This window comes from Aythya ferina, assembly GCF_964211825.1.
Source record: "Aythya ferina genome assembly, chromosome: 28".
Classification (NCBI taxonomy): Eukaryota; Metazoa; Chordata; class Aves; order Anseriformes; family Anatidae; genus Aythya; species Aythya ferina.
In genome coordinates, this window is record NC_140325.1 from 2,834,588 (window position 1) to 2,862,236 (window position 27,649).

A 27,649-nucleotide genomic window follows, 5' to 3' on the forward strand; every position below is an offset into this window, starting at 1 on the left:
TTTGAAATTAAGGCTTCATTATTGGACGAGCAGTCAGCTGTTCCGTACGTCTTTATCCCTGTGTGCATACGTGGCTGTCCAATCTCTGAAATGAAAGCCAGACCAAAAGTTCAAAATGAGTAAAGAATTGGGCGCTCCCTTCGTCCTCAAGCTGAACAGTTCCTCACTGAGCAAGTCATCCCATTAACAACAGCCTTTCTAGGGTTGGTTTAGGAATAAGTTTGTGAAGCAAGCAAGCGAAACCCGAGCAAGATTAAACCCTCCTGCGTGAGGCTACTCCAGGTAGTGGCAGTCAGGTGGGACCTGGGGCAGGTTGTTTTACACAGAACAGCAATAAGCTTGTAGCCCTGACTGCAGCAAGGGTTGCTGTGCTGTTTTGAGACAAGAAGCTAACCCGAGTGTTGGTGTTACCAGCTTTTATGTACATGTATGTTGTAACAGAACTGGCTGCCAGCTCTTCATGCGACCATACGTGGCCCAAACCGCTGTCTGAGCCAGAAGTCCTAATTCACAGACTTGCCCATTTGACATGGACTTGGCAGGACTGGCACTTACACGGCTTCTTCTGGGCTCCAACCCAGCCCGAGTGTCAGAGGGTGAGCACAGACCCTTTGCTGTAAGAGACCACGGAGGCATCATGGACTGAGAGTGAGTCGAAGTGAGAGAGTCCTCAGTTCTCGTACAGGAGGTGCTCAGGGCTTTGTAGGTTCTTGTGCAGATGGTTTCTGGGAAGTGTCCCTCATTTTAAAGTCAAGCTTAGGACTCAGTTCTTGCAGGCACTGAAGCACCTGTAATATCCCAGCTTTCCTAGGTGCTTGAACTGTCTCACAGTAGGCACCCTAAACAATCACTTGATAAGTTTTGCCCTTCTGTTTCTATACATTCTGTTTCCTAATGCATTAACTGATAATGGTTCTTTGCTTTCTCAGGATGCATTTTCATATATCTTTGCCAGAAAATGACCTGCAGAATTGTAGGGGCCCATCACTTGTGTCCCCATTCCAGACTGCTAAACCCATCAGATGTCCATGGCTGTTGTGCATGATGCTCTTAAGTGGCACCTGCTTCTCTTGCACCGAATGAGAGAATGCTAGAATAATGTTCTTACCTTCCTTAATGTCTGGCAGTGCACACACAAAGAGCTAAAGGTATTTTGGTAATTGCTGTTAGCAGTGCACTAGATGGGTCTGAAGCGTGGCTGCGATTCTATCAGCCTGCTGCAGGTATTGACTGTCTTGCTCGAAGAAAAGCATCGATGTTAAAATAAGTTTTGTATGTGTTTTGCTTTCATAATCAGAGGAGAGTGAAGATGATGCAACTTTAATGAGCTGGTTACTAAATGTGCAGCGGCATGCCTTGTCTTCCTATGGAAAGGAGCAGAACAGTTTTGTATCATTCCCTCCATCCTACTCGAAACTAATGGAATTTTCCTTTTATTTCAAAAGACAACAAGGGCTGGGGGGACCTGGGCCCTTCTTCTTAGCTCAGTGCAGCCACGCTTTTCACTAAGAGGACGATTTGCTGCACCCAGCTCAGGTCTGATCTCAGATCCTGTCTGAGTGTTGGATGTGCTGAATTAATCCGTGGCTAAAACTGCAAGCAGCAGAACTTTGGTTGTGTGTATGAGCTGGGTGCTGGGATGGGGTTGCCCCAGTTGTGGTTCTGCAGCACGTAGGTAGAGTACAACCACGTTCCCTGCTTGCTTTTATGCCTAACGATACGAGGAATGTAAAGCGTTTGTGCAATTAACCTTTTGGATTGTTTAATATGAAATTAGGCTTATCTAGTCCAAGAGGAGAAGTGATTTTTTGAATATTCTTAGAAAATCTAAAGGGGCTCCCCTTCTGCTTCAGTGTGTGCGAAGGAATGGGAATGTTAACGCTGTGCTGAGCTAATGAGAAAATAATCTGATTGTTATGACAAGCGCTAACTGTGTCTTCTGCCAATAATTGGAATCGTCCTCAGTGTGTTTCTTAGACAAGATAAAAGTAGGAAATACTACTAGAACATCATGGGACTCCAGATCAAATGTGTGCAGCTGGAGGGTCTGTGTGGCACCCCGGCACCGAAATACCAAAAATATCGCTTTCACCTTACGGCTTGACAGTTCGTATTAACCCATGGGGGCCCAAAGACAGCTTTTATTGGCACTCACCTTGTTGGCAATTGAATTCTGGTGCCATCGGTGTCAGCCTGTGCCGCATCCCACGTGGAATCGTGTCCCTGGGTTTTGCCGTAGGTGAAGGCGATTGCTTCAGCTGGCAGTTTTGAGGCTGTTTTGTCGTGGGAGCGGCCAGGGAGCTCTCCTGCTGCCGATTTATCCTCTCTGTTCCAAGCCACGATCCCTTTTTGTGCCTGTGGGGGAGCAGTACACCAACCAGAGGCACAAATGTCGGTGTGAATGGCTGCATGTGCAGAGCGGGGCGTATCGGAGCGATGGAGATGAGCATGCGAACGAGCGCTGTGATGGGTATTTGTCTGCCAGGCCTAACAGCAAAAAGCCTGCTTCGTGTTTGAGCCGGGCTTGGGCAGTGATCTAAATGTTCTGAAGGAAACGAGGTGTTTTTAATAAGTATTCCTCCCTAATAATTCCTTTTTACTTATGTATTTTTGAATCTTTCTGTTCTGATACGGATCAAACCCTGGTGGTGTGGAAGGGTTTCTTGTCCGAGGTTTATTGCAGCGTGCTTGGGTGGCCTTGGACAGAGAAGTGGATCTGATTAAGCCCTGTGTTCCTGGCTCTGTGGGGTTTTTCCATTTTTTTAATTTTATTACATTTTTAAAATTCCGTACTGGGTCCTTGAAGCAGTCAGTTGTTCAGCAGGCTGTTTGGGCAGTTTGATGTGATCCAGAGCAGCGTTTCAAGACTGGAATACTTGCTTGAACCTAAAACCACTTGTGTTCTTTGGATCTTTAAATACTCCAGAAAGGAAACGTCCCCAGCAGTGCAATCTTGGCTAATAGCAGCGATACAGACCTGAAAGCACTGGTAGGTGAGGGCAGAGCAAAGGTACCAGGCCATGCAGAGGATGGACGCTTTGGGAATATAAAAATCAGTAAAATTTGGAGTAGATTCGAGTAAGAGAAGTATAAAGCAGAAGACACGACAGCTCATTGAAATGCCTTTTCTTACTGTGAAGACAAGGATGGGAGGAACTAATTAAAAATAATAAAAAGAAAAAAGAAAAAATAGCGCCTGATCTGTGGCGGTGTCTCCTGCCAGATCTCCCTGTTCTGGATTTCCAGCAGACTTTGATGGGAGGTGTTCCTTTTTTTATTTTTTATTTTTTTATTATTTTTAATGCAAGAACTAATAGCAGAGCTCAAAATAAATTCAGGGATTGGTTTCATGAGTATGTGCTGCTGAGTTGAATTCAGGCATCAGAGAGAATCTTTAGGTTTTGGTAAACTTAACTCTATCAGGGAGGTAATTGGCCTGTCTCGTAGAAATTAGAATTTGGGTTTTCTCTAAAGGAGCTGTCGTCAGAATTGTATTTTGACCTCATTTTACTGAATTTATCTTGCTGAAAATATGGCTTTGCTCTTTGCCTTAAGTGAAGGCGGTGGAAACCTTTTTACTGTATTTGCTGAAGCCCGAAATGAATTTGTGCAGAGAGGCAGGTAGGTGTACAGTGAGGTGGATGATTATCTGGGAATTGCCAAGGGAAGGGAAGGAGGGGATTGTTCCAAGCTTTGTATAAAAATCCTGGAAAAGGTTAGTCCTTTAACTCCTTCCTCCAGCATCCTTTGCTGATCCTTCTCGACATCGGAGCTGCCAAGCAAAGGGCTGTAGTGTTCCTGCATCCCCAAATCTTCCTTGTTTAAATCCCAAAAGGGTTACGCTGCTCAGTAATGTGTCCAGGCTCAGGGATGGTTCCCCAGACCGGATGGTTTGGAAAACCAGCAGGATTGGGTCATCTTATCCTGTGCTTGCTTTTGGTATTGAGCCTTGCCAATGAACGACCCCGAGAGCTTTGGGGGAACTCCAGGAGCCAGCACTGAATGAAACCCTGCCCACCTGGCTGCGACAAAACCCTGCTCCCAGTGACAGGTTCAACTCCTGCAAGCAGAGAAATGCTGAGGCGGCTTAGTTAGGCAGGAGAAAATTCGAATGTAGGCAGTTTGAAAGGCATCTGATCTCTGTAAGTCGTCAGTTTGTGCCAATAAGGCAGGCTGAAGGTGTGGCTGTGGAGGGTTTGTAGCAGCGCACCTTAATTCACATTTTTTGGACAAACCCAGCCTCCGTTGCAATGCCTCCCTTCGCATCCTCTCGTGCAAAACTGGGATGTTCTCAGGGATGAGCTTGGGGCTTTGGTTTTTTGACGTGAGTGGTGAACCCATGGCTGGCGTTGGGATGGGGTCACCCATTGCGCTCGTGGTGCTGTGGGAAAACCTCCAGGGGTTCCAGGAACCCAGCCCTATAAAAGCAACATCCTTTACCCTCACATAGGTGTAAGGTACTGTACGTATTTGAATTTTCAATGCCTTTTTTGTTCTGCAGGAGTGATTTCTAGTCTTGTTTTCTTCTCCGCAGGCTTGAAGACCATTGTGGGTGCCCTAATTCAGTCTGTGAAGAAGCTGTCAGATGTAATGATCTTGACAGTATTTTGTCTCAGTGTCTTTGCTCTGATCGGGTTGCAGCTGTTTATGGGCAATTTGAGGAACAAGTGTGTGATATGGCCAATTAATGTGAATGAGACGTTCCTGGATAACGGCTCTAGGGGCTTTGACTGGGAGGAATACACCAACAATATGTGTAGGTATTTCTGCAGTGCTGCTCCCTAAAACCTTCTTACTTGATTTAATGCTGCTGATTGGGATTTCTGATGCGTGGTGTGCCTGGCTTTTCACAGTAAAAACCCCTTGCTGGGATATATTTCCATTTCTAGAAACCTGACCTTGTTCAGGTGTTACTAGTTGGGTTCATCTTTCTAAAAAGCATGGGCTGTGCTCTTTCAGCTAAATAAAGATTTTGTCCAAAATGCTCCTTTTTTTTCTTTTTTTTTTTCTTTTTTTTTTTTTTCCTGCTTTGATTCCAATTGAAAATGGGTTTTTAATATGGTAAAAAGGAAGTCGCTTTGCCCACGTGAATCCCTGGTCTGAATGTCATGTTTCCTGGTAAATTTACCAGTATGGGATCTAGAAGAGTTTAGTTAAGGTTTCTGTAGTGCGATAGTATGCTAAATCCTCTAACTCCATGCGTGTGTGCATGTAATCTTTTCTTTTTCATCTTCTTCAGCAAATTTTTACATAATTCCTGGTGCCCCTGATCCTTTGCTCTGTGGTAACAGCTCAGATGCAGGGTGAGTGTTGAGCTTTGTTAAAAGTGATGACTAATTACCACTGATGTCTGCTAATGATGACAAAACCTTTGGAATAATTCCTGTTGCTTCCTTTGTTGGTTCTGGTGTTATTTCAAATGTAAAAGGCTTCACGTTTCTTAATCTAATTATTAATCCATTGTTGCTGTCTGCTGCTCTGATACAATGTGAGCTGGCATTTTTCTTGTCACCCCAGGAGACTGATCCGTCTAATGATGATTTCTGGTGGCATGATTTCCTTCTGAATCTAATCATAAAAATCGATGGAGAAGTAGGGGCTGTAGGTTCAGAAGTGGAAACTGTCCTTGTGCTATTGTCTGTAATTGGTTAGCCCAGTTAACGTGCCTGTGATGAATTTGCCCTACCCCTTTTACTGTATTGATGCCCTGAAATCACTTCCATCTTCTTTACAGTCAATGTCCAGAGGGCTACACGTGCATGAAAGCAGGACGGAACCCGAACTATGGTTACACAAGCTTTGACACTTTCAGCTGGGCTTTTCTGGCTTTGTTTCGCCTTATGACTCAGGACTTTTGGGAAAACTTGTATCAATTAGTAAGTAATTGCGTTGCTTCGGTGTTACACAACGTGGAAATTTGGGGACGCAGAGATTGTGATGAGCTGTATTTACTTCCTAGCATCTGAAAGAGAAGTACAGCTGCAGAATTAGACCTTGGGGATCGAGAAGGAAAGGGATGTTACCTGTAAGCGGGTGTCGCACTTCTAAGTCCAGAAGGGATTGTAGGTCTGCAGCATGCACGCAGCTGAGCTGTGAATTAATTCGGGAAGAAGCTGACTGCGCGCTGCAGAAGCTCAGCTCTGCTCACAGGAGGTGTTCAGGCGCTTTGGAGGGCAGAGCGTTTCCTTGTAACCTGAGGGTGGTTTGGGCCCCTTGCTGAAATGGCTTTTTTAACAGTTTGTTTTGTTTTGGGGAAGGCTAGGCATTGAGTTTCACACTGTACTTCTGCATCCTTTTCAGTTTGCATCCGTTGGATGTTCCCTTAAGGGAAGAAGAGGGATGTCACCTTTTGTGTTTAGGGCTAATGAATGTGCAGTGTCTCAGTGCTTTGCAGTCGAAGTGCTGAGATCCTAAATACCCAGCACTGCTCTATTTTCTTAGAAGCATTCGGGTCAAGAAACATTAGATCAGCTTGCATATCAGGTGTCACTCTAGAAATTACTTTCCCCTTTCCTTTTGTGTTCCCTCCACCATTCTTTTCTACTTCTAGACCTTACGAGCAGCAGGAAAAACCTACATGATCTTCTTCGTCTTGGTGATCTTTGTGGGATCATTCTATCTGGTAAACCTAATTTTGGCTGTGGTGGCTATGGCTTATGAAGAGCAGAACCAGGCCACGTTGGAGGAGGCAGAGCAGAAAGAGGCAGAATTTAAGGCCATGTTAGAACAATTGAAAAAGCAGCAGGAAGAAGCACAGGTGAGTGTTTGATTGTGTTTTTTTCTTGTGCTTCCATGTATTAAGGCATGCTCTTTCTTAAAACAGAAATGGAGTATTATTCAAATTAAGTTCTGATTTATTTTCCTATTCTCTTGCCTTCACCTTCAGGCTGCTGCTATGGTCACTTCAGCAGGGACAGTCTCCGAGGATGCTGTGGAAGATGATGGTGGGGGGAGGATGTCTCGGAGCTCCTCGGAGATTTCCAAAGTCAGTTCCAAGAGTGCCAAGGAGCGTCGAAACCGGAGGAAAAAACGGAAGGACAAAGAGCTGTCGGAAGGAGAGGAGAAGGGTGATGCTGAAAAGGTGTTCAAGTCTGAATCGGAGGATGGCATGAGAAGGAAAGCATTCAGGCTACCTGATAACAGGATAGGAAGGAAGTTTTCCATCATGAACCAGGTAGTTTTCATTTCCTTCCTTAATGTTTACATTTATTTAGTCAGGATAATATTCTGTTTAGATCCTGATTAACATTTCCGAGGAATCTGCTCACGCATTTAAACTTGCACTGGATCAGGAAGACGCTTAATGCCTGAGTTTACAGCCCTTGCACTTACCCTGGCATAAGTTGTTCCTGGGATGAGTGTGTTTTACCAGATTAAACTTCCTTACCAGCGTAGCTCAGCCAGCCAAGAGCGAACGACTTCTAAGTACAGCTGACATCCAAGTGGCAATGGTTTGTCTGGATTTGAAGAGGGAGCAAAACTGCTTTAGCAGCACTTGAGGGCACTGAAGTACTTTGTTTCCACACTATTCACCCCCTTGTCATTCTTTCTTTTCTTCCTCCTAGTCTCTCCTCAGCATCCCGGGCTCCCCTTTTCTCTCCCGGCACAATAGCAAGAGCAGCATCTTCAGCTACAAAGGGCGATTTCGTGACCCAGGTTCGGAGAATGAGTTTGCCGATGACGAGCACAGCACGGTGGAGGAGAGCGAAGGCAGGAGAGACTCCCTCTTCATCCCCATCCGTGGCCGTGACCGAAGGAGCAGCTACAGCGGCTACAGTGGCTACAGCCAAGGCAGCCGGTCCTCGCGGATTTTCCCCAACCTCCGCCGAAACGTGAAGAGGAACAGCACGGTGGATTGTAACGGCGTGGTGTCCCTCATTGGCGGCCCACCTTCCAGCATGCCTGGGGGACGCCTTCTGCCTGAGGTGAAAATAGATAAGGCAGCTCCTGATGACAGCGTAAGGAGGTCAATGAGTAGCTAGCGTAGGCATGGCGGTCTGTCCTCTTCTGCTTTCCCGTATGCCGCCCTCCAAGTGAGCCAGCCACCCCGATGGAATGAGAGTTGGTTTGTCTGACCGCAGACGACGAAGTCTGCAGTGGATTTAAATCCCTGTGCTTTGACTTCTTCTTTCTTCCCTTCTTGGACTTAATGACCCACCTCCTTTCCCCGTCTTCCTGGGAAAAAAAAAAAGGGCTTGGAATTGAGTCCCAAATTGAAGGACTGATAATAACAGAGATCCTTGGCGTATGTCAGGGCAGGATCTTTATCAGACCAGAGTCTTGCACTCTGAACTATGTTTAGAGAAGTGTTAAATTCTACCAGTTTCATTGCTATTAAGTTGTGAATTTTCCTTAATTGTGACCTTTTTTAGATCAGCAGACTGAGGTGGTATTGAGTAACCTTTTTAATAGATCAGCAGTTCAGGAGAGAAACAAAGCTTAAAAATAGTGTACTGGGGGGGCTTCTGAGAATCTGGATAAGATTGCAACCATGTCAAGACATTCCTGAAAGAATTGTTTCTGAGAAAAGCCTGCTTACCATGCCTATACATTCCAAGCTATTTTTAAAAATTGTTTCAATTCTTGCAACCTAATTGACCCTAACTAGTTATGTTAAGCATTAGTTGCTCCCTTCTTTTTTCTTCCCCAATTAGCATGTTAATACAATGTTTTGTTTCAGTATTTAATTCTCTTTTTAACACAGCATGAACATCGTAGGAATAGTAATCTGCATGATGCATGCATGGAAGCGAAAGTATTACTTGGCAGTTCTTTTTGCTAACTATCTGTGGAGGGACTTAAGCGTGCAACAGGCAATTAACTGTCATGGTGGGAGGGCTTCAGGGGCTGGCAGATTCCTTGGCAGAAGTATGACGTCCTCTTGTCAATGCAATCAAATGCTCAGATGCTAAACGGTATTAATTTGGGGGCCTTCTATAAAGCAGGGTGCAATATGGGCTTGTTAGGAGTCATTGCCTGTCTTCTCTTAGTTGAGTAGTAGTACAGAGCATGAACTACCTTGTACTGCAGCAACACTCATTAGAAACATTCTTTAAAGTATAATACTTAATTTGTCTCAGGTTGCAAAGCAATGGTACGAGCAGAACCAAGGGCTTCAGTTTTCTTTTAACCATTTATGTAACGTACAAAAATGGAAAGGCTAGAGGGAGCAAAGATTTTTTTTCCCTCTTGGGGATACTTGGCATATTTCTAGGCTGACAGCGTGTAAAATACTGGGAAGACTAAGGGTTTGTATTAATCAATGTATGACTTTTGCAGGGTACCACTGAAATAGAAATTAAAAAGAAACCTGGTGGGTCTCTCTTGGTCTCGATGGATCAGGTGAATGTCTCCTATGGAAGAAAGGATCGAACCAACAGTGTAATGACCGGCTTGACAAATACCCTTGTTGAGGGTAGGTATGGTTTGAAGGTGTGCCTTTGGGCTTTTGCAGTATACATGTATTGATTGCCCTCTCGTGGTGTGTTTTAGGAAGACAGAGGACCCATCCACCAGGCAGTTACAATATAGTTTCTCAGTCTGCTGTGGGGGCCCGCATGTGCCCTTGTTTTCTTGTCCTGGAGCTGTCCCTCTGGATGGCCAGAGGTGCTCCCCAGCAGACGGGGCAGGTATGGACACCTCTGGCTGCTCGATTTGCCCAAGACGATGCTGAATGGTAAAGCTGAACCTCGTGAGATGGCTGCTTAGTTGCTGGGGGGATTAGAGCAAGAGCTGGTTTATAAGGCTGGCATTCCTGGGAGCAGGGTGGGGGCATAGGGTAGGGAGTACAGGCTCAGGGCAGGGCTCGGTCCGTTAGGGCAGGTGCTGCACAGCAGAGATCTGCTTTGAGCCTTGGGTACCTGACAGGGAACACACACGCCCTTCAGACATGCAGAACATAGCAATTCCTGCTTCTAATTTGCATTGTTTTTACCAAAACCTGCTTCTTTCAAGTCATAATTAATGCAGCAACATTAATGAGGCTGTTTTACTTGGTTTTGCATCTGAATTATATAGATACAGAGGTAAAGGCAGCAAAGAGTTGTAATTTTACAATAATGAATATGCGGCGTGGAGATTAAAGGATTAAGAAAATGTCTGATACTGGTGTTCTGTTTTCTGCCATCTCACAAGGGCTGGAGAGACCTTCCTTGTAACAGGCCATGGGAAGAAAGATTTGAGGTACTCTAGGGTCTCAAACGTGACAGCTGTCAAAGGAGAAAGGGACTTGTGCATGATGGAAATTCAGAAGTGGACATCACACAGAGATGAGATTTCCAAATATGTTATGCAGGAACCAGTAAGAATCTGTGAACAGCAGCCATATGAGGTTGATGATCTCAAATTCCTGCTGTCTCCTGCAATAAAATTGTATGAAAACTAAATATACTTAGAAACAGAGCAAGGTTCTTCTGCTGCTTCCCTCCTGCGCAAACGCCTACAGGCTACAGTGCTACGGTCCTCTTTTTTAACTTTAGCAATTCCAAGGCAACTAAATACTAAGCAACCAGAGAACCAATGAGAAAGAGAGCAGGGGTCCTTTCCCTACCCATCTTCAGTACAAACATCTGTATAGCCTGAATAAAACCATTGCAAGTGGGGGAAAGCTCCTCTTTTTTTTTTTTTTTTCTAGGCACTTGAAATAAGCCGGTTTAAAAAATGGACATAGCGTTACGTTTGATTTCTGTAAATGGATGTGGTTTGTCTTAATCAGGTTGTTCCTGTTCAGAATCCTTTGCAGCATTATGTCATGCATTTCCTCTTTTAGATCATGTCTGCATTCAACACAGAATTCATTTAGCTTTGTTATTTAAAAACTAGCACCGAAGACAGTTTGGAATCTTTAACTTTGCTTTAAGCCATTTTACCTTGATCAGTCCTGAGTTAAATATATCCCTTCATTTAAACTAGCTTGGATTACGTCATCAGATCCGCACAGTGCTGTTGCACAGATTTAAAACTGTACTTCCTGGTAACCTCGTGCAGCTGTGCATGCGGCTCTTAACGTAGGTACCAAAGTGGAGCTGGATACAAAGGCATGCCCTGACTCTCTTGGGTCTGTCCTGGTGATCTGCCATGGTTATAAGCTTCTTTGCTTAGGAACTGTTTGTATTTAGCCATTGCTGCATGTCCTGGAGTTCTTCATTTTGAGCGTTGTGTGAAGATAAGGCAAAATGTAACTTTGCTGCAAGAATGGTGAATCATTGTACAAGGAGGGAGGCGTGAGAGAGGTTCAGCATAGGCAAGATTGGAGAGTTTTTCAGCCATGCTCAAAGTCAAATCCAGCAGTGTTAGAGAAGAAGACTGAGCTCCATTGCTGTTTTCTTTTGTAACTGTAGAGCTGGAAGAGTCCCAGAGGAAGTGTCCCCCTTGCTGGTACAGATTTGCCAACACGTTCTTGATCTGGGAATGCCACCCGTACTGGATCAAGCTGAAGGAGATAGTGAACTTAATTGTCATGGATCCTTTTGTTGACCTGGCCATCACCATCTGTATTGTGCTGAACACTCTGTTCATGGCAATGGAGCACCATCCCATGACCCCCGAGTTTGAACATGTGCTCTCCGTAGGAAATCTGGTAAGATGGTGTCAGTAAATATTCCTTACAGATCTGCTCCTACTGGGATACACTACTTGTTAAGGTAGAATTAGACTGAAGGAGCTGCTATTACAGGCTCCTAGGGGACACTGAGGCATGAGCTTGTGCTCGCTGCAGTCTGTGGTGACTCAGAGGTGCTGGCTAAGGGTGCAACTTTCTGGTCAAAACTTATTACTACCTAAAAAATTGCCTGTTAATTGCTGGTATGCCTGAGTAGGTCAGTGAGATTCGTGCCAGTGAAGCTGCCTCAGGAGAGAAAAGACTATTGTGGGCAAGCACATGACATCGTATAGACTGCGTGTTTGAACTGGTGTGACGAATTGCATTGTTTGATAGTTACACTGAAGATCAGAAAATGAACAAAAGCAATTCTTTGCTTGTTCTTTTGTCTCTCTCTGCAACACTCCAGGTTTTCACTGGAATTTTCACAGCAGAAATGTTCCTGAAGCTTATCGCCATGGATCCCTACTATTATTTCCAAGAAGGCTGGAACATCTTTGATGGATTTATTGTCTCCCTCAGTTTAATGGAACTGGGTCTAGCAAACGTGGAAGGACTTTCCGTGCTGCGATCTTTCCGATTGGTATTCATATTCCAGTCCTTTTCAAAAGTTCCGATCTTGCAGCTACTAAAGTAAAGGCACCCCCTCCATCCCTTTTCCTCTGTTCTTTGGGAGGACAGGGATGGAGTGGTATCATTTTTGTGGTCTCTTCTTACTTCATAACTGCTGTTTATATTTTATGAGATCTGAGCAACAGCTCAGTGTGTATATGCAGAGAAGGTTCACTTGGTAGGTGATGTTGAAGGACTTCATCAGAACACACCTTTTTTATTTCCTGTGGTTCCTTGAGGTAATTTACCAAGTCACATTTGCTAGGTTCTAGGTTACGGTGTAATAAAAGTGCTGAATACCTACAGCCTTCATGTGCTTTATCTTGTCCTGGCAGCAGTTAAGCTTTTGAAAATTAAATTCTGAAAACCTCAAGGTTGGGTTTTTGGGCACAGAGATCCCGCAGCTGAGGTCAGGTTTTCCGAAGAGCTCAGTACTCAGAAGCTCCAATTTATATCCAGCTTCAGCAAGTCCATCTCCAAATTAGATTCTCTGGATATTAAGCTTTGATTTTGTGTTCTGGATATGCCAGGAAAACAAGTGCTTTTTTTCCAGAGAAAGATGAGAAACATTCAGGAAAAAAAAAAGTGACACATACCCTTCAAATAAGTCTTCCTTAACATTGCAAAGTTTGAAACTGAGAAGCTCCATACTTTTCCTTTGTAAAGGGAGATAGGTGGGTAGGAGAACAACTAAGTACAAATAAAGAAGGCTGAGTTGAAAGAGAAGTTAAGCATTCCCTACTGCCAGTGACCTCAGTAGCAGAAGCACTTATGGTTTCATAAAATATGTGATGCCTCCAGTTTAGAAAGTCCTGCCTGATTTCCCTCTTTTTTTCCTCTTTTTTTTAAAAGGTGAAATTAAATGAAGTGTCATTTGTCTCTTTGTTTGCTTTTGTAGCTGAGAGTCTTCAAACTGGCCAAGTCTTGGCCCACTCTGAATATGCTGATAAAAATCATCGGTAACTCGGTGGGTGCTTTGGGGAACCTGACCTTGGTGCTAGCCATCATCGTGTTCATCTTTGCGGTGGTGGGCATGCAGCTCTTCGGCAAAAGCTACAAGGAGTGTGTCTGCAAGATCAATCCGGAGTGTGAGCTACCCCGCTGGCACATGCACGATTTCTTCCACTCCTTCCTTATTGTCTTCCGTGTGTTGTGTGGGGAATGGATTGAGACCATGTGGGATTGTATGGAGGTGGCAGGACAGGCCATGTGCTTGATTGTCTTCATGATGGTCATGGTCATCGGAAATTTAGTGGTCAGTAAATGGTTACTGATGGTTTTTATTGTTTTCCTCCGGGTGGGGTAAAACATGGAGAGACCACAGGACTAGGGTATCTCTTCCAGCTCTGTTGGGGTCCTTCATGGCCTTTGACATATGAACAGTCCTGTTGACTTTGGTAGTACAATATTAAGGCTGTGTTTCGCTTGGCCTTAGCTTGTTGCCCACAAAAAGCATCCAAACACTTTACAATAGAAGCTGGAGGTACAAAACCCTCAGTCAGAGGTGACAGATCCACAAGGTGCCTGGGGGAGTTAAAAGATGCTTCAAAGTAAAACCTGGCTTTTCAGATTCCAGGAGAGGAAGTAATTTGGTATGCAGGGGAAGGCCTGAAGTGTCAAAATACGGTTGGAAGATTCTTCTAAAATCTGCCCACTGGTTCAATCATGCGGTATAGTTGCGTGCAAGAATCGACTGGTGAAACTGCACGGCTTGTTGTGTGGGAGGTTAGACTAGATCATGATGTTTCCTTGTATTTTATGAGGTAGCGTGAACAGTTGCATATCTTACAAGCAGCGTTGTGTTCCTCAAGTCCTAGATACCTCAGTGGGTCTGTTGGACACCAGAGCAGTTTTCAGGGTGGTGTTTGGAGGCTTAGCTCTGCAGCCCCTGTTGACATTAGCAGGACGCAGGTGGCCAGATAGTCGGGCTCAGCTTTGGAAATGTTACCCTTGTGTGTCAGCACAGTCAGAGCTCTGCCAAGTGTGACCTCTTCTCCTTCAGGTGCTGAACCTATTCTTGGCCTTGCTACTGAGCTCCTTCAGCGCAGACAACCTGGCAGCCACAGATGATGATGGGGAGATGAACAACCTGCAGATTTCTGTCATTCGCATCAAGAAGGGCATTGCCTGGACCAAGGCGAAAGTGCGTGAATTCATGCACACTCATTTCAAGCAGAGAGGGGGAGATGAGGTCAAACCCTTGGATGAATTGTATGACAAGAAGGTGAACTGCATTGCTAACCACACAGGGGCTGATATCAACAGAGACATTGATTATCAGAAGAATGGCAATGGCACGACAAGTGGAATTGGAAGCAGCGTGGAGAAGTACATAATAGATGAAGATCACATGTCCTTCATCAATAACCCCAATCTCACTGTCCGGGTACCTATTGCTGTAGGAGAATCAGATTTTGAAAATCTCAACACAGAAGATTTCAGCAGTGATACAGATCCAGATGGCAGCAAAGAGGTAGGATGTAATGTTAATAATGCATTCTAGTCATTTCACCTGTGAACACCTGGCAGCATCTCGGGAGGGAGAACTGGATAATTCCAGCATAAAACTTCTGTTTATGTTATGATATTGTCTTTGCATCCAAGGCAGAAGCTACTTGTGCTAGCTGCTTTATGGAGAGCCACACATACTTCTACATTTACCTAGTAAATTTAGATATAAGATTAAAGGGACCAAATGAGTAAGCTGTCTGTCTGTCCTGTTAACATGAGATGCGAGCTGGCTAAGGATCTTTATGAGGTGAAGTGAGGAAACAACCTTCTTTATAGTAAATATGATGAATGAATTGCTGAGTCATCAAGAGGTTTGATATTTGGTGGGAAATAACTAGAGGTTGGAATGGTCTTTATTTTGTTTTCAAGAAACTGGATGATACCAGCTCCTCTGAAGGTAGCACCATTGATATAAAACCTGAGGTGGAAGAAGTCCCTGTGGAGGCCCCAGAGGAGTACCTGGACCCAGATGCATGTTTCACAGAAGGTAAGTTGAGTGTAGAGAGAAGCCTGTGAGCTGTTACTGGGCCCTGTGTCTACTGGATGCTTACCTTAAGGTTAGGTGTGAGTCTGGACTGGGGCTGGGCATTTTTAGCCTGTTTTGAGAGTCTTCTTGGACTCTGCATCACAGGTAAACTGATCTAGAAGAATTTGCAAGGTGAAGGCCTTGGAAATGTAGTTGCCATTGCAGGGATCTAGATGACCTACCAGTAGGAAAGGTTGATTTTTTTGTACAGTTAATGCCTTAAGTACTTAGAAGTAGAGAAATCTGCTTCTTTTTTTTTTCTTCCCTTCCCCCCCTTCTGTCACTGGCCTCAATGTCTTTCAGCAACTGATCCATTACAAGTATTCCCATGGCAAGCATATTTTAAATGGTTCAAGGTTATTTTATCAGCAAGTTCTCCATTCCTGTCCTGTCAAGTGCATGGATACCTCACCAAATATAACTAGCTTAATCTGTTCCCAAATCCATGTTAATTCAGGTGCCCAGATACAGAAGTGGTGAAAGTAATCGTAAAACCTCAGTAATATACAGCATTTAAACTGAAACTCAACCCGCTTAATATTATTGGCATCTAAATCTCTTCTTGGCACTGACAATTTTTCATTCTTCCATTTTCTCATCTGTTACCTGACAAAACCTGGGGCTCATATTTCTTTGCCCATTCCAGGTTGCATGCAGCGCTGTAAATGTTGTCAGGTCAATATTGAGGAAGGGCTGGGAAAGTCTTGGTGGACCTTGAGGAAGACGTGTTTTCTGATTGTGGAACATAACTGGTTTGAGACTTTCATCATCTTTATGATCCTACTGAGCAGTGGTGCTCTGGTAAGTAAAATACAGAAATACTTGTAGCCCAATGGTGTTAAACATGTACTTGGGAAAACTGTATAGGAAATTTGGTGAAAAAGAAAGCTGTGATGATTCTTACTTGGAAAACAACACAGCTCTGTTGTGTACTGTACAGAAGCCCTTCTTGATGAGTTTGTATTGTTTAATTTAAGAATGTAGACAAAAATCCTGAAAATTTCTGATGGTAGTTTGACTAGAAATGTGATGATTTTGGACAATCAACTTTTATCTGTCTCATGTCCGCTCTACCAAACAGGGATAATTACGCTTCCCTTTCTTCACTTTCTTGTCTTTGCAGAGCTTCTTGAGTTCCTGATGTTACACAGATGCAAATAATCACTGTGTGTTTGTCCATTTTCACACAGTGGGTTATACAGCAAACAACCACAGCATGCATTATCCACAAGTGGACAGAAGTCCACAACAATTAGTATCCCACAGCAATAGCCGGGCATTTTTTACGTGCATATTTTTCATAATTACTAACAGTGTGATTTCCAAGGAACTTAGCCAGTTTGGATCTACTGAGTGCCAAGTAGCAGATAAAAACCTGTCTGTATGTTACTGGAGTCATACTGGGTGCTGAGCACTTAGAGATAAAGGATTTTACTCAGATCCCTAAAAGGCAGATATGTTCTTGTGTAAACCTAGCTTTGTAGGGTTATTTATTCAGGAGAGGATTTTTTTCCGTTTTTTTTCTTTTTTTTTTTTTTTTGGTGGTGCAACTACTATAACAGATAAATTGCACTGTGTAAGAAATGTAATTCCCCTGCTCCTCTCAGTATTGTTTGAATAACCTTCTGGCTTACCACGTTGAACTGTGGAACAACTCTGATGTAATGACAGGGGTACCTGGTTATTTCCCAGGCTTTTGAGGATATTTACATAGAACAGAGGAAAACCATCCGGACCATCCTGGAGTATGCAGACAAGGTCTTCACTTACATTTTCATCCTGGAGATGTTGCTGAAATGGTGCGCCTATGGATTCGTCAAGTTCTTCACTAATGCCTGGTGCTGGCTGGATTTCCTCATTGTGGCTGTATGTATCCTCTCCCCATTATTTCTATTTGGAAAATATGTTAGCTAGGAGAATGCTGGGGTAATGTTTTCTCCTGAGAAATGTCCTAACTGAATCATGTATTTGATGAGGATTCAAACCCAGATATCTGTAGGTTTCCAAAGCACAATGGAGGATAACACCTTTGAGCCCTTTGAGTTTTGCTGGCATTTCCTATGCAACTGTGGATTTCTGCTCTGCAGGTTCTAGTGAGCCTGCAGAAATACACCTGGGTTTTCCAGCCCTTGGCTTTTTTGCTCTTGTGAAACTGTTTTTAAGAGGTCTGCTGGCATGTTGAGCTCCTGACAGGTGCTAGCAGTGGAAGAAATGGTGCAGACATGGTATTCCTAGGTGACACCTCCTTTCTCTAGTCCTTTGCTTGCATTGTTAAGAAAGGGAGGATGCCGAGGCAAAGTCTTGCAAATAGGAACTGAAGTCCTAAGGATTTGGAGAAGGTGGGGGGAATTTTAGGATCCCAAGTGCTTGGATTAAAACAGGTCGTCATATCCAGTTGTGAAGCAGCATCCTAGTGAGTGCCCCAAGATAAAGTATAAAGAAAAAAAAAACTAAAAAATTTCCAAGCCTCTTGTTGGGAGAAAAGGAACATTTTGAATATGATTCACTTATGCCAAGTTGCTGTTCAGCGACATTATCACTCTGGAAATATTTCTGAGTAGGTGGAGGAACTATCCTTGGAATTCAGGGGCAGAAGTGACTCAAGATGTCTACATTTCCTGTGGAAAACTGACTTTATATATATATATATGTATATATTTCTTTAAAAAGTCCTCTCTGATCCCCTTAACACCTTTCCTGCTAACACACATCTTGAAGAAGTAACTCTTCTTTTCTGAAAATATCTCTTTCACTGCCTTAAGATGAAGTACAAATGCTGACATGAAAACTAATGCTAGCTACCACCTATTCCTCTGTATCTCTTTGAGGAGAGTGTTTCAGAAAATGAAATTCTTTGGGGTACTGTATTAAAAAGAAGACCAGCAGCTAAGCAACAAAAGTTTCCTTGTCTTCTAAAATACCTGCTCAGGTAATAGAAAGACAGGCAATGAACAAGCGCAGCACCAGTGATAAATGTGAGGAACCTGAATTTACAGTACTGTAGGAGAAATTGCTCTCTTGGTATCATAGATGGGAAAGTTGCACAATTTTGTCTGCAGAAAAATCTGAAATGAGAACCAGAGATGCAAAAGCTGTAGAATAAGTTGATGTTAAAATAATGAACCGAGGCTGAATATTACTCAACAAAGTCTCATCTCTGCATAGTATCCTGTAACTGTTGAACATTTTTTTTTCAAGTTTTCTAATGTGATGTAGATGGGGGTTGAGTGAAGTCACATGATGGCAGCCGTAACTAACAGAGAATAAGCCTTTGCATCATAACAACGCTCTTGAATGTTATTTTTCAGGTTTGATAGCATTGTCAAATAACTCTCCTCCTCTGATTCCCAAAGCTTGCTGGGTGTATTTATGAAGACAAAGTCTTTTTCTGGGTAATAATGAAGGCTTCTGCTTTTCAGTCAATCTGGGATTCCTTTTGTCTGACATCGGTGCCTGCTGTGTCTTCTGTTGGAGTGTCCCGAGAGAATAATACTGAAAAGACCCAATGAAAGCTGAAACAGCCTTTAGACATTTTCCTGCCGTTTTGTTAGGTTCAGACTCAGGAACGAGGCATTATCCTAAAGGGAAGAAGCTCTAAAAGTGAGGATTCAGTGAAGCCTGTGCCTTGTATTACATTTAGGGAATAAAATGCTGCAGTTCCATATGCACGCTGTGTATATGGAACTCGTAGCCTGCACCTCCAAATGCCACGAGTATTTCAAAATTTGGGAACTGAATCCTGATAGGTTTCAGGATTCCACCAAAATCCTATAGATGTTATGCCTGTACGTAACTGTCCTCCTCAAAGCTGACCAAAACTTTTGCTTCGTGGGCCAGGTTTGAGCTTCTGCCAATTGCTGCTGCTGCTTGTGCAGCCCTGCCTGAGACCGAGGTCTCACCGTTAGTCTGTCCTGCAGGTGATTCCTTGTAAGACTTTCTGTTCTGCTTGTTTCCAGCCTAATTTGCATGTCCTCAAAGTTCTGTGCAACCCCAGTGTTTCAAACAGAGTCCATTCTTTCAAATCTCATCTTTGAAATAGGTAAACTTTAGGGCACCAGGGGCGTACCAGTGTTGCAGTGCCCTTTGTCTCTTCCCTGGCAGGCTTGGTTTGTTTCACAAGGGCTTTGTTGTAAACCTTTGTGTTTTTTTCACTATGCCCCTGGCATGTTTTTTTTTTTTTTTTTTTCATCAGTGTAACTTCAAAATCCAAAAAAAAAAAAAAGGAAACCGCATGGAAAAAAACAAAGAGCCATGTTGCCATATATTGTGGCTTTCATTTTGTGCACTTATTTTGGTGCAAATCTGAAGACAGAAAAAAAGCATTAAGCACATGCACAAGCAGTTAAATAAGGTGATATCTGTGTCCTGCAACCACAAGCAAGTTTTTTAATTCTTCCAAACACCCCTCTCCCAAAGAGACTGAAAACATGTTCCTATGCTGCTGCCTGGGCAGCGTTAGCCGTTCTTGGAAAGCTGTAATGGGTAGAGAGCATGTTCTGATGGTGGATGAGGAAATATGTGCTTGGCCCACAGAGGGTAAGAGTCTTTTGCTACCCATAATACCCAAAGATGGTTCTTTAGACCAGACTGTGCAAATGTAGCTTTACATCTGAGTCCCTGGTTTTGTCCCTTTTATATCACGGGAAAAGGATATTGTCACAACTGAGGAAGGAAGTCCAGAACAGAGAACAGAAATTCCTCTGCATATTTATCCATTTGAAATCTGGTCCTGAAATTTTCCCGGAATATATGTGCTTTTATAAAGATCATCCCTGTAATTAATTTCATGTTAGTATTTTATTTTTTTTTTAAGGAAAGATAAATAGGAAGTGTCCTATTCTGGGAATTAAGATTTAAACAAAACAAAAAGCCCACATCTGTTGTAGGAGGTCTCATGTTTTTCCATTATTTGTTACTGTATATCGATGTCTTTTTTTTTTTTTCCTTTAAAACAAGGTTGACATATCTGTTCTTATCTGTGTCTGTAACGTGATTCTATCCAAAAATGGAAGATAGTGGGATGCTGGTGAAATGGTGTCTGTAGATACTATTTACATATGGCCAAGTCTTGTGTCATCTAATCCAAAGAATTTTCCATTGGCTCGCGTGGCAATTGGACTACTGCCCTAAATGCACGTGCCAGTTCAAAAAGTAGATGGCCCTGTGCTTTCAAGCTTTTGGTTAATCCTGCAGGGCTCTGGGCTGCCCATGGTCCCAGTGGGCTAAGGATATTTGGTAATTTGCAAGCGTCAAGCCTAAAACTGATTCCAGGCTGCTAAAGAAAACAGGTTGTCTTTGTGGTTACGGCACTGAAAACTGGTATAAAGAAACCTGGCCCCAGCTTTGTCATAATTTTGGTGTTTGAGCCTGAGCAACCACTAATTGCTGTAGTTTGCCTATCGGTAAGATGTGCTTATCTCACCTAACCATCCCTCAAAGATGCTCACAAATGTCCCTGCAGCTTCAAGCAGGCGGCTGCTCTGGTACAAGCAGAAAACCCACACCCTGCTCTTGGGTTTTAAGGCAAGACGAGCTGGGCTCAGCTGCCCCAGAGGCTGACCCCACACTCTGGGCTCAGTGTTGGTGCTTTCCAGAGGTGTTCTGACCGAAGCAGACTCTCAGGCACGCGTCCTGTCCCCGAAGGCCATTGCCGTGGAGGAAACGCTGCCGCTCAGCACGAGCAAGGTGGCTTGCTGTACAAGTTGAGCGCAGGTGGTGCAGTGTGTGTATTTATCTGTATTCTTTCTCATAGGTACCTTTAAAATTTGTCTGGCTTAATTTAATGGGAGCCGCTGGGATCCTGCAGACAGTAAAGGGCGAGGGTAAGGTTTTTGTCATCCGTTTGGGCTCTTCCTTCCGACAGCCCCCTTCTCCGTCTGTGTGTCTCTGCCTCTCTTTCACTTATCTTTCCCCTATGTTCTTTTCTTATGCCTTTCTCAACCGCATTATTTCCTTCCAGGTCGTTTCAGTCAAGTGAAGTAGGCAGCTGGTGTCATGTCTTCGGTATTTATCTATGGGGGCCGCCCAGGCTGGCAGCCGGGGCTGGGCAATCAGTGCTAGGGGATTTGTTCTAACAGTCTGGAACCTTTTTTTTTTTTTTCTTTTTTTTTTTTTCTTCTTTTTCTTTTTTTTTTTTCCTTTCTTTCTTTCTTTCTTTTTCTTTTTTTCTATTTTCTGTGTAGGTCTCTTTAGTCAGCCTTGTAGCTAATGCCCTGGGCTACTCGGAACTAGGTGCCATAAAGTCCCTTAGGACACTAAGAGCTTTGAGGCCTTTAAGAGCGTTGTCCCGATTTGAGGGGATGAGGGTAAGATGCCATTAGCAGCTGATCCTTCTGCATGCCCGTGGAGCGGTTTTTTTTAAGCATGCTAGAACTGATCAAACTGGTGGAAAGACAAATTCCCAACAGAACCATGATGCAGCTGCTGACTCGATCACCTTTACCGTCGATGTCCCCTCACCCTGCCCACTGCTGCACACTCCCCTCTTAAGAAAGGGGAGATGCATCCAGCTGCCTCATTACATTAATTACCGGCCCAAGCCACATGCCATTTGTAGAATATGTTAACACTTGGCTGTTCTCATTTAGCCTGGCTTTGACCTCTAGCATCCGAGGGGGCTTCTCAGCTGTAACTCTTCTATCTAGGGAGAATCACCAGGTGCAAAAAAGCAGAATTTGAACCACCTCAGGGTCTCCACCCCCCTCTCGGTGCTGGCCGCTGCTGGAATTCGATCGAAAGAATCTCTGAGGGGGTTTAAAAAAAATCCAATCTGCCTGCACGGGGGTAAAAGGCTGCTTCCTTTCTTGGATAACCCAGGCCTTCAGGAAGGGACCGGTGGAGAGCTCAGCTGTTTGAGGAAAAAAAAAAAAAAAAGGCTTTGGTTTAATTCCTCTTGTTGCACCTTGTTGTTCTCGGTCCAGTCTGGTGGTGACTGGAAGCCTTGTCTGGTAGTGAAGCTTTTCCTTTCCACTCCCTCCCCTTTACCATGCTTTTACGGTCCCCTGTCCTGTCACTGTGACACTAGCAACGAAGCACAAGCAAAGCATTGAACTTAACAAGCTTTCCTCAAATTCTTAGACAGCACCACTGTCTTGGGGATTTGAAATTATTTCAGTGTCTTGTTACTTTGCCACTAATATTCAGTATTTGGGTGTTTTGTTTTTTTTTTTTCCATTTGGGATTGAAATAGTCTCCTAAGAATATGCAAAAAAAAATTTAAAAAAAAAAAATTGTATGTTATACTGTAAGTAAAGGGTATGTCATATGAATTGGTTTCCCACTTGTTCTTAGAACAATAATTTAGGTCTTTGCTAAATCCCAGTTAGCTCACAACTAGAGATATTACAAGAGATAAGATTATATTACATATAAAAAAGAAATTGCATTTGCAGTTTTACTGCAGGGTTTGACTGGAGTGATTCCCCCTGGATCATTCTGATTTCCTTTGGATTTGCTGTAATGTAATTGAGTGCAAAGTGCAGCATGAAATAGGCCACAAACTAATCAGGAATTCTCAGATTCTGTAGGAAGTGATAGAAGCAAACGATATAATAATAAGTCCAAAGAGGATTGTTGCTTCCCTGATACGTGATTCTTTATTTTGTGTCAGGCTCTGTTAGCTTAATGCTAAACTTTATTATGTAATAGGGTACCAAAGGACGACAATTCTTCCATCGGCACGAAGCTAGAGCTCTTGCTGGCTGTGTGCTGCTCCTTGTCCCCTCCTCAACCCCAGCTTTGTCGCCCTGTCGGGCACCAGACCAATAATGCTGGGGCAGCAGGCTGAGTGTGCACCCGGACCAATTTTCTCGAGGTGGAATTGTTTTGCCCCTAGCAGATTATCAGTGCAGCTCTAATTAATTTCGGTGCCACTAAAGCACGTGGTCGTTTTTGCTAGTGTATTGCTACACAGTAGTTTGTGTGAGTGTCAGGAAAAAGGCTAGTGTGATCCTAAAAGAAAAGACCCAGCACTAAGCGTGTAGGTATGAAAAGCTATTTGAAAGCCATGCTGGAGAGCAGCTGTGATTTATAATACACAGTCAGGAAATTCTTATGCTTAAAGCGGGGGATTTTCACGACAGCAAAATTGATCCAGAATTATGACTGCTAACCAGTGACCCTGTTAGTTACCTAAACCCAATTATTTTTCCTTTATTTTGACTTGAAGACAAGTGTTACTGCCCTGTACAACCAGAACAATTCTTCTAAGCCAGAGAATAGAGATTTGAAATGCCTTTGCAAAGGAAACAGAAAATGTAGTTCTTTGCTTTTCTCTACTCCATAGTAATCTGCATTTTAAAGAGCTTGCTCTGCTCTTAAATTATTCAGGAAGTTTGACAGTAATGCTATGAAACATGCATGCATTTTTGTCAATTGCCAATGTACAGTCTGCACACAAAAGCCATGTTCCTTCGCTCGAATCTTTTTTAAATGCTGTATAAATTTAACATCCTGTAAGTGACCATATTTCAAGAGGCTATAACACTTTTTTTGCTTGTTGTGACGAGCTGGAATAGACCAGCATGCCGATAGCTGAAGGATTTTAGAACAAAAAGGCGTGCTGCTGTTGTGTCAGTGTGCAGCAGCGAAGCATCCTACTTGGGTGAAGGAGGAATGTAAGCAAAGGCGTTGTTATGTACAGAGCCTGTCTGCAGGGCCTGCCTCAAATCTTTGCCTTCAGAACTCCCTGTGGACACAGCGATGAGTTCAGGATGTCATTTACTAATTGCAGTGCTGCTCATTGTCTAGATCACTGTTTTCTTTCAGTTTTCCTTCATGCTTACTAGGATGGAGGATGGGCGCTTGCTGCAGAGCTTAGCACGTGTGTGGCAACTGCATCCAGCAAACAGATCTTGTACAAGGAGAGGGGACGCCTGGCCGTGGCCAGGAGAAGTGGCAGGGCCAGCAGTGGCTCAGGTGCTGCTGTCTGAGGGCTCCTGGATCGCACCGTGTCGAGAAGTCTTTTCAAAGCTGAGGTGCAGGGGTAAAAACAGTTTAGCTGCCGTTCATCTATTAAAGGAATCTAAATTAGGAGACCATCATCAAAGATTTAATATCCTGCTGACCTAACTCTATTAAAAGTCTGGTAGCTTAAATTTTGTCATGTGTTGGCCAGGGATGCTTAGGGACATGGTGCTCCCAAACCGTGGGCACTAAAATTAGGAGATGGTGGAAGACACAAGCTCTGACCAAATCCATTCCCACTCCCTGCCGTGTTTGCTGCAGTTTGGAGGAAGGAACATGGCTTTTCTGTCTTCTTGAGCCTGCATAGCTGCATGCTCAGCTGTCTGCCTGAGACAACATGATTGGCCTTGCTTAGTCACCAATATGATCTTGATGTTTACAGCAACTCACTGCTTAGTCCTAACAAAGCAATTCGGGGCTTGGTCCCGTTCCCATCGAAGTCAGCCTCTCGCAGTTTGCTGGTGACCTTGGTGGGAGCAGGAGGCAGGTGCCGAAGTGATAACAGCCTTGTTTGAAAGTGGGGAATGGCCGTAAGGGCCACTGGCTGCTAAGACCCATCAAATCCGTGAGCAAAAGCATCCTCAGGCTTGGCTCTGAGAAAATTGTAGTTAGGAGCCTATTTGAGACCGAGAAGAGAGTTTTGAGCCTCACTCAGTAATGCCCCCCTCTCCCTTTTGGCAACTAAAATGATTTAAAATAATCGTTGTTTACCGAAAGAAGTGACAAATCCAAAACCAAACCCAGCAAATCTAATAAGCTGGCCTGTTTTATTTTAAAAACAGAGCTTCAGTAGGTGGCTTTTAAGCTGAATTTTTTACTGCTTGGAATAAGTTCACTGCCAACTTCTGCGTGGAGTAAATGCCACAGATCTGTCAGTGGCCTTACCTCCTATTCCCCTCCCCAAAAAGAGCTGTATTAATGCTTGCTGTCTCCTGCCTTGTGTTTTGTACTGAAACTTTTTCCCACCCCTTCCAACACAGGTGGTTGTCAATGCCTTGGTTGGCGCTATCCCTTCCATTATGAATGTGTTGTTGGTCTGCCTTATCTTCTGGCTGATTTTCAGCATTATGGGGGTTAACCTGTTTGCCGGGAAATATCATTACTGCTTTAATGAAACATCCGAGGAGCGCTTTGAAATAGATATTGTTAACAACAAGACAGACTGCGAAGCCCTGATGCCGCCCAACTCCACTGAGATTCGATGGAAGAATGTGAAAATTAACTTCGACAACGTCGGGGCAGGATACCTGGCTCTCCTGCAAGTTGTAAGTTTTGCCTTCACTGCCTCCCCAGTAGTGGGAAACCCAAGATTTTTCTGATGTACTCTCTGCATTTGGACTGCTTCCCTCTCTCCATGAAATACAGCATCCCACTAAATAAATCCACCCAGGTTTGGTTCTGGAAGAAAAAACACCATTTTAGCTTTCATCCCTTTGCTGATGTGGGGCTCCCAGCTCAGCAGGTGGCCCCAGCTCCACTCTTTAAAAGAGCAAACCAAATCATCCATGAGCTGACAGTAAACCTGCACATTTAGGTTAAATTAAAAGGTAAATATTTAAGTAATATTAAAGTTACTTATAAAGGGAGGTGACAAGGGCCAGGGAATCCCTGACATAGCTGGCACAAAGCAGGCTTGTTCATCTTTATTTCAGGTGATTTCTAAACGAATGTGTGTTTTCTTTGCTAGGCCACTTTCAAGGGCTGGATGGACATCATGTATGCAGCAGTAGATTCCAGAAAGGTAAAGTGCATGACCACTCACAAGCTCGCCTTCCTGTAGTTCACACTGCTATTTTGCTAAAAGTGAACAGTAAAAATTGTAGAACTATGCTTATGTAACGTATTTCAAGTTGTGACTTTTCATTTGCTGCTGTAACTGTGGTGAGATAAAAGATGCTCAAGCAAATCCCCAAAAGGGCTGTCCCCTGGTTGCTTTAGAGGCAGGGAAACTCCTGGTGGACTAGAAATACACTGAAAAAATGAATACAATATATATTTTGTCATCAGAATATATTATGGGGGGAATTAGCCAGGAGATCCTCAATGAACCTTCATCACTTCATCAACAAGTACCCAAGTGACTGAATTTTTGATATTCTCTTTTTTGGAGCTCTTTCTTCAGGCACTTTTCTTGTTCTTACATGCTGGAACCATGCAAATACTTCCTTTTTTCTTCTTTTTATTCTCTTTCCTTGGTCTTGTAAGAAAATATTTCTGAATGGATTTTTCTTGTCCTACACTGGGTGCAAGGCTGGAAGCAAACAGCATGACAACGTTAAGACAGCGTAAAAATGTTTTTCCCTTTTTGGTAAACTGATGGATTTATATTCCCCTCTTCAAAAGAAAGAACGATGCCTTCACTTTGACAGTGCTTGTCATTAAAGTGATCATTTCCCTTGTGATTTACAAATTACTGTATACTGTGTATGCCTCATACAGGAGCACTGACCTCATCCTGGCTGATGCTGAGCTGTGCTTCTGAGACAGGTGGGAGGTAGAGTGCTGGGGAGAAGGATGGGGACCTCCCCTGAGCACAGAATTACAGTTAAGAAGGTGTAGAAAGTTACAAGAAAGCTGTCTTTAGACAAAAAGGAAACTTCTAAAGAAACAAGAGCTCATTTTTGACTATATTTGTGTGATGTCTTTGCAGTGTCATTTATTTCTCTTCTCCCTTGCAGCAAGAAGAGCAACCCAAGTACGAGGACAACATTTACATGTACATATATTTTGTTATCTTCATCATCTTTGGCTCCTTTTTCACCCTGAACTTGTTCATTGGTGTCATCATTGACAACTTCAATCAACAAAAGAAAAAGATAAGTATTTGCTTATTAGCAGGGGAGCTGAGACCCATTTGAGGAATGTTGATAATTCAAGCTGGTGGGGTTTTTCTGCATATTAAGGCCCAGGACCTTGAGCTCCTGGCACAAGCCCCACTGGGACTAGAAGAACAGGCTCAGAGAGTACAAAGTGACCCAAAGCTTTATGTAAAACTCTAGCTAGATTGGAACTTTTCCCTAGAATAAATCCGCATGCATTTCTGTTTGTTTGTTTGTTAATTCCTTATTTGTTTTTCCTTGACTGAAATATATAGACTGGAGGTAAGATATCCTCCTTGCCACTGTTGTTTTTACTCTCTCTAATAGTGCTTTTCTTCTTTGGAAGTCAAGCTAAGGATTTGTGTGTATGGAATACCTGCTAAATGGCCTCCATTTTAGAAAAAAAAAAAACAACACCTCTGCTACCTCTTTATCACAAATGAGATAGAGAGGATGGGGAAGGATATAGCGCAATAAAGTGGGTTATTCATAGGAAAAAATATTCCGTTTTCTTCAAAAGAAAATCAGTAGATCTTGGGTATTAGTATAAGTTATTTCTGTCTAAAATAGCTGCCACCAACTTCCCATATGGCAGGTATCCTCATGACTTAGTTAGCA

At 43.4% G+C, this 27,649-nt stretch overlaps 1 protein-coding gene across 8 annotated transcripts in view; it reads left to right on the forward strand.

Moving 5' to 3' along the window:
- The window catches only part of SCN8A (sodium voltage-gated channel alpha subunit 8), a 67,406-nt gene that overhangs the window by 33,003 nt on the left and 6,754 nt on the right, over positions 1–27,649 (forward strand). For all 8 annotated transcript variants that reach the window (XM_084500062.1, XM_084500064.1, XM_084500060.1 and 5 more), the window contains 18 exons: positions 4,535–4,756; positions 5,240–5,303; positions 5,735–5,876; positions 6,551–6,757; positions 6,887–7,174; positions 7,566–7,925; positions 9,280–9,415; positions 11,340–11,578; positions 12,009–12,182; positions 13,110–13,466; positions 14,214–14,684; positions 15,092–15,209; positions 15,895–16,049; positions 16,941–17,114; positions 21,431–21,553; positions 25,193–25,477; positions 25,900–25,953; positions 26,891–27,028. In XM_084500062.1, coding sequence (XP_084356188.1) covers positions 4,535–4,756; positions 5,240–5,303; positions 5,735–5,876; positions 6,551–6,757; positions 6,887–7,174; positions 7,566–7,925; positions 9,280–9,415; positions 11,340–11,578; positions 12,009–12,182; positions 13,110–13,466; positions 14,214–14,684; positions 15,092–15,209; positions 15,895–16,049; positions 16,941–17,114; positions 21,431–21,553; positions 25,193–25,477; positions 25,900–25,953; positions 26,891–27,028 — 3,707 coding nt within the window. The remainder of the gene's footprint in view (positions 1–4,534; positions 4,757–5,239; positions 5,304–5,734; positions 5,877–6,550; positions 6,758–6,886; positions 7,175–7,565; positions 7,926–9,279; positions 9,416–11,339; positions 11,579–12,008; positions 12,183–13,109; positions 13,467–14,213; positions 14,685–15,091; positions 15,210–15,894; positions 16,050–16,940; positions 17,115–21,430; positions 21,554–25,192; positions 25,478–25,899; positions 25,954–26,890; positions 27,029–27,649) is intronic.